The sequence below is a fragment of the Carica papaya genome, chromosome 9, assembly GCF_054855325.1.
Source record: "Carica papaya isolate Zhongbai chromosome 9, ASM5485532v1, whole genome shotgun sequence".
Lineage (NCBI taxonomy): Eukaryota > Viridiplantae > Streptophyta > Magnoliopsida > Brassicales > Caricaceae > Carica > Carica papaya.
Window position 1 is genome coordinate 14,020,069 of NC_142317.1, and position 14,372 is coordinate 14,034,440.

Consider the following 14,372-nt stretch of genomic DNA (forward strand, 5'->3'; position numbering starts at 1 on the left):
AGTGAAACATTGAAAGCCTACACTTAAAAATCTTTATTTTATTTTATATAAATAATTTTAATTTTAATTTTAATTTTAATTTATTATTATCTCTAAAATAAAATATGATAATAATTAAATATATGTTTAAGTTATTGGCTAATTTGTGTACATATCTTTCAATATTCTTTAGCAAATCAAAATTCAACTCTTCTCCTTTTTTTTTTTTTTTAAATAAGTGAGAATAATGAAATAGAATCTTAAAAGAAGATAGGTGATAAATATTATTTATTGATGACTGATCAAATCCACTAATAAAAGAAAATATTTATTAATAACATATGATAATTAATAATGACTTAACTATTGGTCTCTTCAAAATAAGTAACTTTATAAATAATTTTATTATTACTTAAAATTTATTAGGATTAACACACAAATAGCCATAAATTTAATCTTAATGGGTCTCACTCGTTCCAAGCCTGTTGGAGAAAATATTAACGAGAAAATGAGAGAGTACAAGTAAAAAAAAAAAATATGAGAACTTTCACTTCTTATATATTAATATTTTATAACTCCTATTCAATAATTAATCGTAACTAATTGAGATAATAAATTTTTAACAACTAGAAATATATTTTTATAACGAATTGAGGTATAGTTGATAGTGAATATTTGTAATCTTCCTATATGTGAGCGTTATTAACCAATTATGTAGTATTCCTACGTTCCTCAATAGTTTGATCAAAATTTTTAAATATATATAGTAATCGATAATAAATTAACATAAAAATGTGACTGAATATTATAAAGTTCATAGGTATATTGTGATATATGAAAAGTTTTTTTAATAAATGATAATTTTTGTTCTAGTTTAATAACACAATTCTACTTTTGGTATTTTTGTCTATAAATAATTAATTCATCTATTATAAATATTTTACATGTTCTCTCGTTCTTTTTTATTATTATTATTTTATTTTTGGTAGTTTTTTTTTTTTTAAATTTGTTTCAAGAATTTTTAATTTATGGAATAGAAAATGTGCTATGAGTATTATTTTACTTAATTAATTAAGAGTTTAATAGGTAAATGAACTTGTTGTGTCATAGAGATGTCCGTAGACCTATTTTCTTAAAATTTTAGTTCATGCCCGTGTTAGGTTTTTATAAGCAACATCAAATTAAATCTCATCTTTCTCCAACATATTTTTGTAACTTATCACAAACTATAATTGCACATTGATCTTTTTTTCTCATACAACATCATGAGATCTGTTAATTTTGCATATACGCCAGTTACATTCGTGCAAAGAATAGCCTACCCCTTTTTTTTTTTTGACAACTTAGGGTTTGGTTATATATTAAATGACAAATATACGTATGTATATATATATATATATATATGTGAAAACTATTTAACACACACACACACACACACAACACTCATGTATATAATATATATATATATATATATATATATATATAACATGATCAGTTATTAGAGTTGAGCTTTCCTGCTGAAAAACATATACAGTCAAAGAAACTGCTTTCAAGTTCTTCTAATCCTGCTTCATTTTCTTCAACTTTCTTACCATTGTGAACAATTGTAACCTCACAGTACTCTGGCGCATTCTTCTTTACAACTTCTCCTTTACGCAATTTTTTCCTTCCTCGTCTGTAATATATACATACAGCTAATATGATCAGCATTCTTGGTCTAACCAAGTTGATAAAACTTGCAATTCTTGTTTCCCAGCAAGCATATGACAACTTTTCTTAATCCCACATAATTTGTGGAAAGACTTTAATAGATAACATGGACCAAAAGGCAGAGCAGAAAGATTAAGTTGGTACCTGGAAGAAGGTGGACGTTTTGTTCCCATGACAAGATTTGTGATGTTGAGAACAGGAATAAGATCAATAATTGCTTTAGTTGTTGCATTGTTTTCAAGGAGCATTATATCCACCATCACCTGTCAACAAAAGAAAGAAAGAAAGAAAAATTACAAGTTCATTAAACTTTGAATTAATTGGGTTCATTCATCATCGTACCATTGATTCATTACACATTCGAATGTACTTGTGCAACATATTTCTTCTCCTGTTATTCTCTTCATTGATATATACTCCCACTTGTTCTTGGCTCAGTTGATTCCTTGATAACCTTCCCACTGTATATATATAAAATATGTGTCTTATACAACAAAAACAATCACAGAGAGTAAAAACAAGTAATTAAATGAGTGTTACCTGGTGTAGAGATGTAAGTTAAAGGCGGTTTTACATGGAGAAGAAAGAGTCGTTTTGTTCCTGGGGAAACCAAATGATCCAGAGCCCATTTCACCACATCTAAATCGTCTTTTCCCACCGCCACATAAACATCCTGCGATACTTCTCTTTTACTCATCATGCTAATTTCTTCTGCTATCTCCACAATCTCCGGTGACATTATTCTTGAGCTGTAACACTGTAAAGAAGTCGCCGCCGGGAACTTCTCTTCACCCTCCATCTATCTTCTCTTCTCTTCCTCTCTTTCTGGGGCAAATGTATACACAGAAACGTAGATAAGAAAAAGACTAGCCAAGACATAGAGAGAGAGAGAGAGAGAGAGAGAGAGAGAGAGAGAGAGAGACAAGAGCACATTGTTATTTGGCAACAAGAGTGGTTGCTGTCAAAAAAAGAAAAAGATCAAAAAGAGAAAGAAGAAGAAGAAGAAGACGAAGACGAAGAAGATTCTCTTTCGCCAACTTTTAGCTACTTGGATAAGTCACAAAACCATGAATGGCTACTTCTGGTGTGTCTTCATATCCATTTGTCTGGTTTTGGTGACCTCGTATTAACGGAGAAGCATTTTTTGGGGCGTCATTATAATTTAAGTCTTGAATTATTTCTAAATTTAAGCGAAAACTCAGACTTAAGAAAAAGTGAGACATGGCATGAACAAGTTAAAATGTGAAATAAAAATTATTTAATTTAAAAATGTTTGAAATAACAATATTTAAAAGATTATCTTTAATAAATTTGTTCCATTATTATCATTTTTGGTTATCGGACACTCATTCTGATAAACCACAGACGAGAAGAAGAAATTTTCCTCACTTTCAATAGGCAACTGATTGATGGGTCAATTTTCTGGACCATTTTCTTCACGTAATGGAAATTGTGGATGAAATGCTCTGCATGTGTGATTTTGAGAAGCTTGAACAGTGCTAATGATGAAAGAAATAACAATTCAATGAATCCTTACTCTTTCTTGTACTGCTTCAACATCTTTTTTCACACGCTAAATTTTCAATTTTCATAAGAAATAAATTATGTCTTTTAGAATTGAATAATTGAATAGTAAAATTAAAGTCCTAAGCAGACAAAAAGATTGAAATTTAAGTCTTATGGAATTTTGGTTGGTTTCTTAACGAGTTAAATTAATATTCCTACTTATGTATCACAAATTGCTTTTTCCACGTGCTTGGATTAAAAAGAAATCAATTTATCATATCGTTTCTTATTTTTATATATGCTTTACTTTTGTTTGTTTTTTTCCACTTTGTCAGCTTGGTCTTTTTCTTTGCCCAACAATTCTTCTGGGTAGGGCTACAATTTGAAGATAAGCCTCACCGCACCCTGTGTATGGACAAGTGCGTGCTGCCAAACCTCTCCTCTGCAGCCTGCAGGTATATTGAATAACTGGATTGTGTCACCTAATTTCACGTTCTACGAACCAAGTTTTCTCGGTGCATTTTTCTGCCAAGATTCCCTGTGTTTTCTAGTGCTTACGCTTGGAATATTTCATTGTCATGGAGAGACCTCCCTACCACTTTCTGTGGACTCTCCTTTAAGTTGCCCCACTTGATTTTGTCAACTTAACCTTATCTTTTGGAGAAAGTGGGTATGCTGGTTTAAGCAAGATTCTAATGTAATAATCAGGCCTTGAGCACTATAGAATTGCAATCTATCCATAGCTTATCTGCAATTCAATGTATTTAGATTCACTATTAAGATGATTGCTGAGGCAACAACTGATTCAGTCTTCTTAACCAAGAGAGAGGAAATTCCCCAGTAAGCAGGTTAAGAAAGTCGATATGTAGTATGGTTTGGGACCATGAATCCACTAAATAAAATAGAGAATCATCTATGGATTTTATTTTACTTTTTTTAGAAAGAGGGAGAATCAGAACTGGGACATTGAGCTTTTGATCAACTACTGAAAATGACTTGGGTACATTGATCTAAAAATGAATGGGAACTCATCAGTGCCATCTATATGATTTAAGATCTTCTATCATCACCTATTAAAGCCAAAATGTCATTTTCATTTCTTATATGACCGGGTGCTAGTTCTGTTTAGATATTACAGATCAGACTTTAAAAGCCTGATATTTCATCACTAACTATAAAGTGGCTATGCAAAGATAGGCATTCCTTAGATGGTGGGGCTAACAACCGGTTCTTCTTCTTCTTCTTCTTCTTCTTCTTGTAGATTCCTTCAAAACTCTTTATATACAGATCTAAGTGAACTCAGAAAACTAACTCTATCATGCAAATAGTTACAAACATGGCAAAAACAACTCTACGAGTTCTTCTCAAAGCGTTTATTATCTTGATATGTGCTGGTTGGGTTTCACTCTGGCTATTAAAGCCCACAAATCTTTGGATACGAAAATGGCATGGAGCTGAAGATAGAGCAAGTTCCACAATTTTTGGTTATTATGGTAAACATCCTAAAACTGTTCACATCATGCTTTTATGAATGATACCCTCCTGTAAAACTCTTCCCTTGATTTGCCTGCTACTATCTACTATGGCGTAACTGCACCTGTTTATATTGCTATAAACTCTCACAGTGGTGAATGTTCTATAGGTCTAAACTTTGCAGTTTATGCATTTCCTGGAATTGCTCTGGCTATCACCGGACTTTTCTACTTGAGCTTGCAGCCTGTGGAGACAAGGAGGAGGTAACATATATTTGCCACATATTAGGTCATAATGTCCAGGACACTTCTGATTAAACTTCTATTCTGCTTAATATGCATGACAGACAAGCAAGGAGTTCAGCTACTGCTTTCTCAAATCCTGTGGTTGTAAACAGTTTTGTTGGTATTCTATCCAGCCTTGAGATTCTTGCAATTGTTTCTATTCTTGTCTTTCTAGCATGGACCTTTTATGCCCGCATCTCCAATGATTTTGAGAAGTTGATGCCAATCAAATCAATGAAATTGAATTTGTGAGTTCTGTTGATCCTACATGAAAAGTATGGACAATTCAGGAAATGCCTTGTACATTCATTATTTGTGCTGTAACTGTGTTTTAGATGGCAGCTGAAGTATCTGAGGGTGGCAACCCGGTTTGGTTTGTTAGCAGAGGCTTGCCTGGCTTTGCTACTTCTGCCAATCTTAAGGGGACTGGCTGTGTTTCAGTTAGTTGGCATCCAGTTTGAATCATCTGTAAGGTACCATATATGGCTTGGAAGTGCAATGATATTCTTTGCCACTTTTCATGGTGCAAGCACCTTGTTTGTCTGGGGCATAAGCCACCACATTCAAGATGAGGTTATAGTTACTCCTTTTAAATCATTTGATTTTTTTAATGAATATTTAATTCCTTAAGATATACCTTGCTGATATTATTCTTGTCCAACAGATATGGAAATGGCAGAAAACAGGCCGGATATACCTTGCTGGGGAGATTGCTCTTGTTTCAGGATTAGTAATGTGGATCACATCCCTTCCCCAGATAAGAAGGAAAAAGTTTGAAATCTTCTACTACACACACCATTTGTACATAATCTTCCTGACATTCTTCTTGCTTCATGCTGGAGATCGACATTTCTACTGGGTCTTCCCTGGGATATTTCTCTTTGGCCTCGACAAGCTACTTCGAATCATACAGTCAAGGCCAGGAACATGTGTTCTTGCAGCAAGAATATTTCCGTGTAAAGCTATTGAGCTTATTCTTCCTAAGGATTCAAGTAAATATCTGTTCATTTCTGCTGCCAAAGTATTCTGAACAGAAGTTTCAAAAAGTTGCTTATGAGGAGGTTCTCCTACTAATTGCAGGTCTGAAATATACTCCATCAAGCATAATATTTATGAAGGTACCAAGCATATCCAAATTCCAGTGGCATTCCTTCAGCATAAGTTCTAGCTCAGTTGTTGACAGTCAAACGATGTCTGTTCTAATTAAATGTGAAGGACGGTGGACAAGCTCTCTCTATAACATGATACAGGCTAAGTTAGATGCTGATCAGGTGAAGTGCATGCCTATCGCAATCGAAGGTCCTTATGGACCTTCCTCACTGAATTTTCTAAGGTACCCTGAAAAGCTGTTAGTTTTTTCTGCAGAGACTCTTCAGTTGTTAATTGCAAATATCATAATATCATAACTTCTCTGCCTCAGTTCTAATATATTGATTAAACATCTGTGCAGATATGATAGTTTAGTTTTGGTAGCAGGGGGAATTGGGATAACGCCATTTCTGAGCATTTTGCTGGAAATTGCTTCTCCCAAGAGCAGCAATAGATGTATACTCCCTACAAGAGTAGAGCTTATTTATGTGGTAAGGTCATCCCAAGAAATTTGTCTGTTGAACTCAGTCTCCTCTCTACTCCTTAAACAGGAATCTGAGAAGTTGTATCTTAAACTAAAAGTTTTTGTGACCCAAGAAAAGCAGTCTAGTTCGACAATAGAGGAGCTACTAGAGAAGTCATTGTCTCAAATACAAATGGTCAACTTGGAAACAGATGGTTCAAGTTATGCGGTGCATGGAGTAGAAGGTTTACCGTGGATGGCTGCCTTAATTGGAATTTCGTCCATTGTTTTCCTTGGGATTCTGATTTGTTTGAATCGCATGTTGATTCCTAGTGGAAAGAAGGATGTTAAGCGGAAAAGTCCCTCTTGGATTGCTGATGTAGTTATAATATCTTCATTCATCATTGCTATATGTTGCAGCACATTGGTGGCAATTGTTTTGAGATGGAGAAGGCTTAACAAAGGGATAATGCGGGTAACCCAGAAACAAGGTAAATCCGGTGAAGAGAAGTGGAAGAATAGTGTTGAGGAACATGAAATACATTTTGGAAGAAGGCCTAATTTTGTTGAAGGTATTGATGTCTGAATTATTTTTCTATTTAAATTCTTTAATGAGGCTAATTTTGAAAGAATGATGAATTTTGACTGATGGTGGTGAATGAAACAGAGATATTGGATGCATTTGTAAACAAAAGTGGGAGAGGGTGTAATGTCGGAGTCGTGGTGTGTGGACCGGAATCAATGAAGCAGTCGATAGCATTGATTTGCCAGCAGAAATGTCCAAGTCTGGAGAAACAATACTTGGGTTTCCATTCCCTCAACTTCACAATCTAGCTTCATTTTGATCATCCTAGTTAAATTATAAGAGAAGAGTTTTTCTTGCTAATGTTGTCCAAGTAGTATATAATGTTTTAGACATACGGATTAATAATCAGGATTGTTGTAATGGAGGAATTAAGGGAGTGTAACACACACACGCACAGAGTGTTATTGCATAACTTTTGTGTTTTAATTTTTTCTCTATAGGGAACCTGAAGTTAAAAATCAAATGGTTGAATCATAAACTAGGGGTAAGGGATCATGGTGATAAGAATGAATCAATACTAGCTACCAAATAAACCTGAAACATTGACCCATTAATTTAATTGGTGAAACAATAAAAATCTCTGCTTTATAATATATTTTTAAAAGAAGAGGATTTTTATATTGCAAGACGGCCAAGTTAGTAGCAACTAATCCATTTCACATAACGTTAAATAGGGAAAGAAGAGTCATATTCTCCCCCACAAGCCTTTGATTATTCTAGTATCATCATCATCATTTTGCCTCAGTTTCTTTTCCACGTTCCACAATTTTGACTCCCTTGGTTTGAAAGCAAAAGCCACTTGTTCTTGTTTTGACTTTCTTATTACATTCATGGTTTACATATCTAAATTGAGATGAGATATTAATCACTTTTAAAAATAATTATATTTCAAACTTATAATTAATTACATATGGACTGTAAGAATTCAAACAGATGATTACTTGTCAAGTTTTTTTTTTTTTTTTTTAAAAGAATTTTTAAAAACTAAAGTCAAAAGAAAAATCATCTTCCCCTACTTCACTGTTCAGACTTGCCGCCGGCGAATGCCAATTCATTCAACAACTCAGCCGGGGTACCCGCGGCATCTTCCCCGAGCAGGATCGCAACCACTTCCTTCATGGTGGGTCTTCTCTGGGGATCTGGGTGGCAACAAGCCAAACCCAACTTCATCACCGTCTCCACCTCCTCCGCTTTGTACTCCTCCTTTATTCTCGCATCCGCCGCCTCCACCAATCTTCCCTTCCCGTAAAGTTCTCTAACCCAATCTATTAGCACCGCCTCCTCGTCCTCATCCTCGGCCGACACATCTATCGGCCGCCGTCCACAGACCACCTCCAACACCACCACTCCGAAGCTGTAAACATCGCTCGCCGCCGTCGGCGCTGATACCGAAGCCAACTCTGGCGCTAGGTAACCTAAAGTTCCCACCACTCGGGTGGTGTTGGGTACTTGTCCGTGTTGGTACAATTTGGCGAGTCCAAAATCTCCGAGTCTTCCTCTCATTTCGGAATCTAATAAAATGTTGCTGGACTTGATGTCTCTGTGAACCACTACTTGTTCCCATCCATGGTGGAGGTAGTTTAACCCTTCGGCTACATCAGCTAAGACCTTGAGGCGGTGCTTCCAGCCAAGAAGCTTTTTGGGTTTGTCGAAAATCCAACGGTTTAGACTGCCATTGGGCATGTAATCGTAAACCAGCATGAGCTCGTTGCCTTTCCTGCACCATCCTCGCATTTGGACCAGATTCTTGTGTTGGAGTCTGCCCATGCTTGAGATCTCTGCCATGAATTCTCTCAACCCTTGCTTCGAATCGTGATCAACGCATTTCACTGCCATTTCGATGTTGTTCGGAAGACTTCCTTTGTATACTTTTCCAAATCCACCAAAACCCAGAAGCTGATCATTGGAGAATCCATTAGTAGCTTCGCTAAGCTCTTCATAGGTGAATCGATGAGGCCAATATTCAAGCTCCCAATCTTCAATCTCATCCTCTTCATCATCCAACAAGTGCTTTCTCCAAAACCAGAAACATCCGGCTCCCAGAATAGCCAGAAAAGCGATACAACCAATGGCGATTCCGGCAATACCCCCTGGTGACAAAGGAGAAGATGGGGATTCCGGCGAGAAAACTGGCAAATCAGTTACGTTAATTTCTCTTGCAAACCCCGTGTCACTTAAGCTCCAGGCAAGAACTCTTTGTGCCTCAACCCAGTTAGTCTTGGACGCTGAAAACCCAACAAACATTTCAGCAGACACGTAATTAGCAATCACTGGATCTCTATAACTAAGGGTGGGTCTAGAAGGACGAGAAACACCCAGAGGAGCAACTGTCACATTAATCTGAAAATTAGGACCATCAAAATCAATCCATGCATGTATGTTCTGTCCATCGCGCATATTAACAGGCACAAAATCCCCAGTAGAGTTGAAGTATCCAGCGGTATGGGTCTCGATGGATTGGATATTGTTCAAATCGATCCCTATGTGATTCCCATCTATGTCGTTGAATTCTGGGTTTTGCCCTGTATCGAATTCAACAACCAGAAGTGGAGCAATAAAAGGAACGGTGGCGTTGGTGAATAGACCAAAGTATTGACTCGCTAAAGCACCGGGAGGAGACGTTGAATCGGAGAGAACGAAACAGAGGCCAAAACCAGGGCTGGACGCGATCTCCGGCAAAACAGAGAACACAAACGAAGTGGAAAACGAAGAGAGAAATGTAGAATTCGAATTGGGTTTCATGGTGAGTTTTGTCCGGTGAAAAGCGCGACCAAAGGAGAACTGGTTGGAATCGTTGGTGAGCCGAATGACGGCGGCGTCGATCACGGCGTCCTCGATGAGGATCATGTCAGTGCGGTTGACGTTGGCATTAAAGGAATTAAAGAGAAAGTCGAGGGCAAAACATGGAGAGAATAAAAGGAGGATGAGGAGAAGATGGGTTTTCATCCGTACAGATTCCGATGACCGGTTGAAGAATGGAAGAGGAACTTGGATCAGTAGGTGGATTGAAAGGAGAAGATAAATGTGGGGGAAAAAGAAAGATTATTAAAATGAAATCATCTTCATTATTACAGTAGTTTTGGCGTCTCATCTACCGCTATCGGTCATAATCCGCCATTGTCAAGTCAACCTTAAAATAACTCTCATTATTTCCTATAAATCAAAAGCTATCCACAAAAATGTTTTCTTTTTTCTTTTTCTCTTCGGGAGGGATTTATACAGATGTTTCATCCTAGTTAGCATTAATTACTGAAGAAAAAGAGGGTCAGCTTACAGAATTAACAGCGAAGTTGTAATATAAATAATAAAAGCAGATATTTTGAATTGGTAAAGAAATTGATTTAGTCTTACCATATTGTTTTTAATTCAAATCTTAAGTGTATAAAGTTATTTTATTTTAATTAATATATAATATGTAAGTACGAGAATAAGTGGGGATGTAGCTCAAATGGTAGAGCGCTCGCTTTGCATGCGAGAGGCACGGGGTTCGATCCCCCGCATCTCCAACTTTTTTAGTTATTCTTAATTTGCCCGAGAGCATAAGCGATGTCGTTTTATGATGGTTAATTTATACGATGATGTTAAATCCTCGCTTGGTGAAGAAACTATTATTAATGCTTGAACACATTGTAAATTATGTGAGCTTTTTACTTGGAGAAACCAAAACCAGATGAATTAAAGGGGTTCAAAAAAATTACTTTATATATATATATATATATATATATTACATACCAACTGTTCAACCCTGCAAAGAAAAATTAATTTTCCTTTTTTTTTATCATTCTATTAAAATTATAGTTTAATGCTTTTAGTTTTCTTAAATATCTGGAAATTTTTTAGAATGGGAAAAGCTAAAGTAATATGAACATAAAAGGTCACGTGAGCTTAGAACATAAAAAATTAGATCCACATTACTTCTTACCTCTTCTAACTTATATATATATATATATATATATATATATATGCAACGGAAAGAATTAAACTTTGAAGAATAAAGCTAATAAATTACAAAAATAAGGAATCTATCTTCTTTGGCATGGGAAAAAAAAACGAAAAAATAATGCAGAGAGACGTAATGTTCCCCTCATTATTTAAATTTTTTTAAAAAAAAATAACAAAAAAAAAATTAATGACTTATTAACTTAGCCTAAATATCTTTTAGTGATCCAATTAGAGGTAAATATAAAAAATTTTCACGGTGAAAAATAAATTTATATACTATGTTTAATTACAATAAGCCAACGTGCTAATAAGTTAATATAAAATATTAAATTTATGGTAAATATTTTATATCTAATAGTTAAAACTAATGATAATATTGATTTGACTTCTAAATTTAATAAGATAAACTTGTTTCTTCCTTGATGTTGTAATAGTTAAACGATATACATAAAATCCACCATTATAATTATATATTCTTTCTAATTAAGTTTGAAGTTCTCTAGAACATGCGGTTTCAACCATTACTAGAATCTTGACTCAAATTTTAAATATAAATTCATTTATCTTAGATGTTTTTGATGAACTCATCAAAATGGTATTTTTAAAAATTTTCTAAATAGATTCATCTGTATTAATTAGAAATACCCACAACACTATTTATAAAAAGACATGGCTCTTTGTGAGCTTATAAGGGAGAAACCATTTGTAAAAAGACATGATTCTTTGTGAGCTTATAAGGGAGAAATCATTTATAAAAAGTCATGACTATTTGTGAGCATATAAGGGAGAAAAAATTGTTTCTGTTTAATAAGAAAGAAGATAACACCCAGAAAATAATATACTACCATTATCTCTCTTATGTTGAGTTAAACCATAAACAGACTTGAGTTTTGGGGTGTGAAAATTATCCGAATCTCTAGTAATACCATGAGAGAAAACAGTGACAGTCAAGAGCATCAACAATTAAGGATCGTTCTCTGTGTGCAGAAAAACAATCATTTTATCCTATTATTTCCGCATTAAGATTAGTTCTAATTTTTTAACAGTTTTAATTACTTTAAGTTTAGTTTCTCAATAGATATTTTTAATGAACCCATCAAAATGGTATGTTTAAAAGTTTTCTAAATAGATCCACCTGTATTAATTTTGAACTAATTTTAAGATAGAGCTTTCAGATCAACTAAAGAAGTCTAATGGGATAATCATTCTTGAAAACTTTTAATAAAGAAATTAGATCAATTCACTACAATCGAATTATATTTTTGTACATTATCAAAGATTTGAATATACTTTGATAATTTAATATTTTTATCGTAAATTTAAAGTCAGTAATATAAAATCATATGTATTATATAACTTAATTTATATAATTTTTTTTTAAAAAAAAACTTAAGTATATCTTTGTTGCGTTAAAAAAAAAAGATAATTAAAGAGTGAACATACAACAATTAAAAAATCAGTAGTTATTGTTGAAGTATTGATGCATAATGTTGTCTATTACTTTATTTTTTAAAATTTAATAAAAAATAATGAAAGAGTTTGAAGAAGGTCGGTCAAGAATATCACGAAACGGGTGGGGGTGTCTCATTTTATTTGGACAACACAACATGTTATTTTATCTACAAAAAAGAATATGAAATTGTTTCTCAACCACAAATTTTTTCTTACTCGTAAGGATTAAGAAAGGGGTCCCAAAATTGATGAAATTTGGTCACAACTCACTTTGGACTGTCATGTGCTACCCAAGTGTTGTGATTCAAGACTCTATAAATATATATATATATATATATATACACCCACAACACCGTTACATGATTTGAAAGAAGGCAACTACAAAAGAAGAATGAAGTGATTTCATTTTGTTTTTGTTTTGTTTTTTTTGGATAAATCATTGAACCACAAATGAATACGATGTTTGATAACTAATGTATGTAAGTGAATGAAAAAGAATACATAGTTTTACTTAATATATACAACATGTAAAGTATTGTATTTTTATTGATAATACTATTAGAGTCTTATTTTACCAACTTTATCAATAATTTAAAATTTTGTCCAATTACTATTCGTGTTACTAATTTATTATACGAGTCGTAAAAAAATATATAAACAGTCAGATGATTAAAGTTTTAATTTTTTTTTTGTTTGATGATGACTCTTCTTTCACGATGAAAAAAATAATATTTGATGTAATAAGTAAGAGTTAAATAATATTCATTGTTCTATTTACTTAATGTTTGAGAGATAAATAGTTTATGAGTAGATAAACTACCGACATTCATAGAATAGACTATTGAGAGAGAGTTATTGAAGGAGAAAATAAAAAAGGAAGAAGAATAAAGAGCAAAAAAAAAAAAAAAAAAGAATAAAATAAGATATTTTAATATTGGAATATAAAGATGAAGTACTGTCCGCGTGGTAGGCAATGCTTGTAATTATGTTTAAAACAAGGGGATACGTCATTTGCTATACAGGCGTTTCAATGACGAAGTTAAATGCCGGTAAAATGAAGGGGTTAATTTAGACTTGGAAGTTATTTTTGAACCTTAAAAAAAGTAGGGAATTAACATATATTTTTCTAGATATTACATTAATTTTTTTAAATATATCTCCCTTTTACAAAATTATTATATCATAAAGACACTAACAGAAAGTAAATAAAATGTAATTACAGGTCCATTGCAAATATTTTTATTGTCAAAACTTTTAATTTTATTTCTCAATATATCATAAAAATTCAAATTATTTCAAAAACGAATTTCATGATTTAACTGAATTTTTACACCTTTTAAATTTTACTTATTTTGGAAAAAGTGTAAAAATTTCAAATAAATGAAATTGATTGACAATCTAATGCATAGACTAAAACAATTAATTGCTTAAACGTTACGGGATCTGTAATTTCCATAAATAAAAAATTGATTTACATTTTTGCAAATACATATGTGGGTGTGTGTATATATATATATATATTATACACTTGTATGAGAATATTAAATGGGTCTTTATGAGATAATAGAATTGATTCTGGCTGGCTCAAGTAAAGGAAGAATGGCCAAAATACAGCCACCTGAAAAAAGAATTCGCCCATTTAAGTTGACCTAATTAATGGGTCCTTTACTTTCAATTCAACAAATACTTTTGTTCTTCATAAATTACACCTAACCGTAGTTTAATCTCTTTTTTTTTAATGGTTTAGATTGAGTTAATATATATTTTTATATTCAATTTAAAAATAGTAAGATTTAATTAAATTATATATAAAATTTATAGACCACAGTTTATATAATTTTATAGCATACTATTTATGCAGCTGTCCAAGACACCTAATAAAGCAGAG

General features: G+C 33.2%; 3 protein-coding genes and 1 non-coding gene across 4 annotated transcripts; 2 read left to right on the forward strand and 2 right to left on the reverse strand.

Moving 5' to 3' along the window:
• Positions 1 to 1,135: 1,135 nt before the first annotated feature.
• LOC110810134 (U-box domain-containing protein 54-like) lies at positions 1,136 to 2,605 on the reverse strand. The gene is made up of 4 exons (XM_022036208.2): positions 2,230 to 2,605; positions 2,032 to 2,150; positions 1,834 to 1,952; positions 1,136 to 1,654 (listed from the first exon to the last, which is right to left on the reverse strand). Exons 1-4 carry the CDS (start codon positions 2,486 to 2,488, stop codon positions 1,471 to 1,473), a joined length of 681 nt encoding a protein of 226 aa, XP_021891900.1. The 5' UTR covers positions 2,489 to 2,605; the 3' UTR covers positions 1,136 to 1,470.
• A 968-nt stretch (positions 2,606 to 3,573) lies between these two features.
• FRO8 (ferric reduction oxidase 8) lies at positions 3,574 to 7,516 on the forward strand. Its single transcript, XM_022036189.2, has 8 exons — positions 3,574 to 4,688; positions 4,838 to 4,931; positions 5,015 to 5,200; positions 5,288 to 5,525; positions 5,617 to 5,944; positions 6,033 to 6,285; positions 6,403 to 7,076; positions 7,172 to 7,516. Exons 1-8 carry the CDS (start codon positions 4,514 to 4,516, stop codon positions 7,336 to 7,338), a joined length of 2,115 nt encoding a protein of 704 aa, XP_021891881.2. The 5' UTR covers positions 3,574 to 4,513; the 3' UTR covers positions 7,339 to 7,516.
• A 439-nt stretch (positions 7,517 to 7,955) lies between these two features.
• LOC110810121 (Concanavalin A-like lectin protein kinase family protein) lies at positions 7,956 to 10,210 on the reverse strand. The gene has a single exon (XM_088210990.1). It carries the CDS (start codon positions 10,034 to 10,036, stop codon positions 8,108 to 8,110), a length of 1,929 nt encoding a protein of 642 aa, XP_088067116.1. The 5' UTR covers positions 10,037 to 10,210; the 3' UTR covers positions 7,956 to 8,107.
• A 313-nt stretch (positions 10,211 to 10,523) lies between these two features.
• On the forward strand, positions 10,524 to 10,596 carry TRNAA-UGC (transfer RNA alanine (anticodon UGC)). Its single transcript has one exon. It is a non-coding gene; the product is annotated as a tRNA-Ala (tRNA).
• Positions 10,597 to 14,372: the final 3,776 nt, after the last annotated feature.

Coding starts and splice junctions, on each gene's coding strand:
- LOC110810134 (XM_022036208.2), bottom strand. CDS start 2,488: ATGGAGGGTGAAGAGAAGTTCCCGGCGGCGACTTCTTTACAGTGTTAC. Junction 2,151..2,229: donor AACTTACATCTCTACACCAG/GTAACACTCATT, acceptor ATATATATACAG/TGGGAAGGTTATCAAGGAAT. Junction 1,655..1,833: donor AAACGTCCACCTTCTTCCAG/GTACCAACTTAA, acceptor TATATATTACAG/ACGAGGAAGGAAAAAATTGC.
- FRO8 (XM_022036189.2), top strand. CDS start 4,514: ATGCAAATAGTTACAAACATGGCAAAAACAACTCTACGAGTTCTTCTC. Junction 5,201..5,287: donor AAATCAATGAAATTGAATTT/GTGAGTTCTGTT, acceptor ACTGTGTTTTAG/ATGGCAGCTGAAGTATCTGA. Junction 6,286..6,402: donor TCCTCACTGAATTTTCTAAG/GTACCCTGAAAA, acceptor ACATCTGTGCAG/ATATGATAGTTTAGTTTTGG.
- LOC110810121 (XM_088210990.1), bottom strand. CDS start 10,036: ATGAAAACCCATCTTCTCCTCATCCTCCTTTTATTCTCTCCATGTTTT.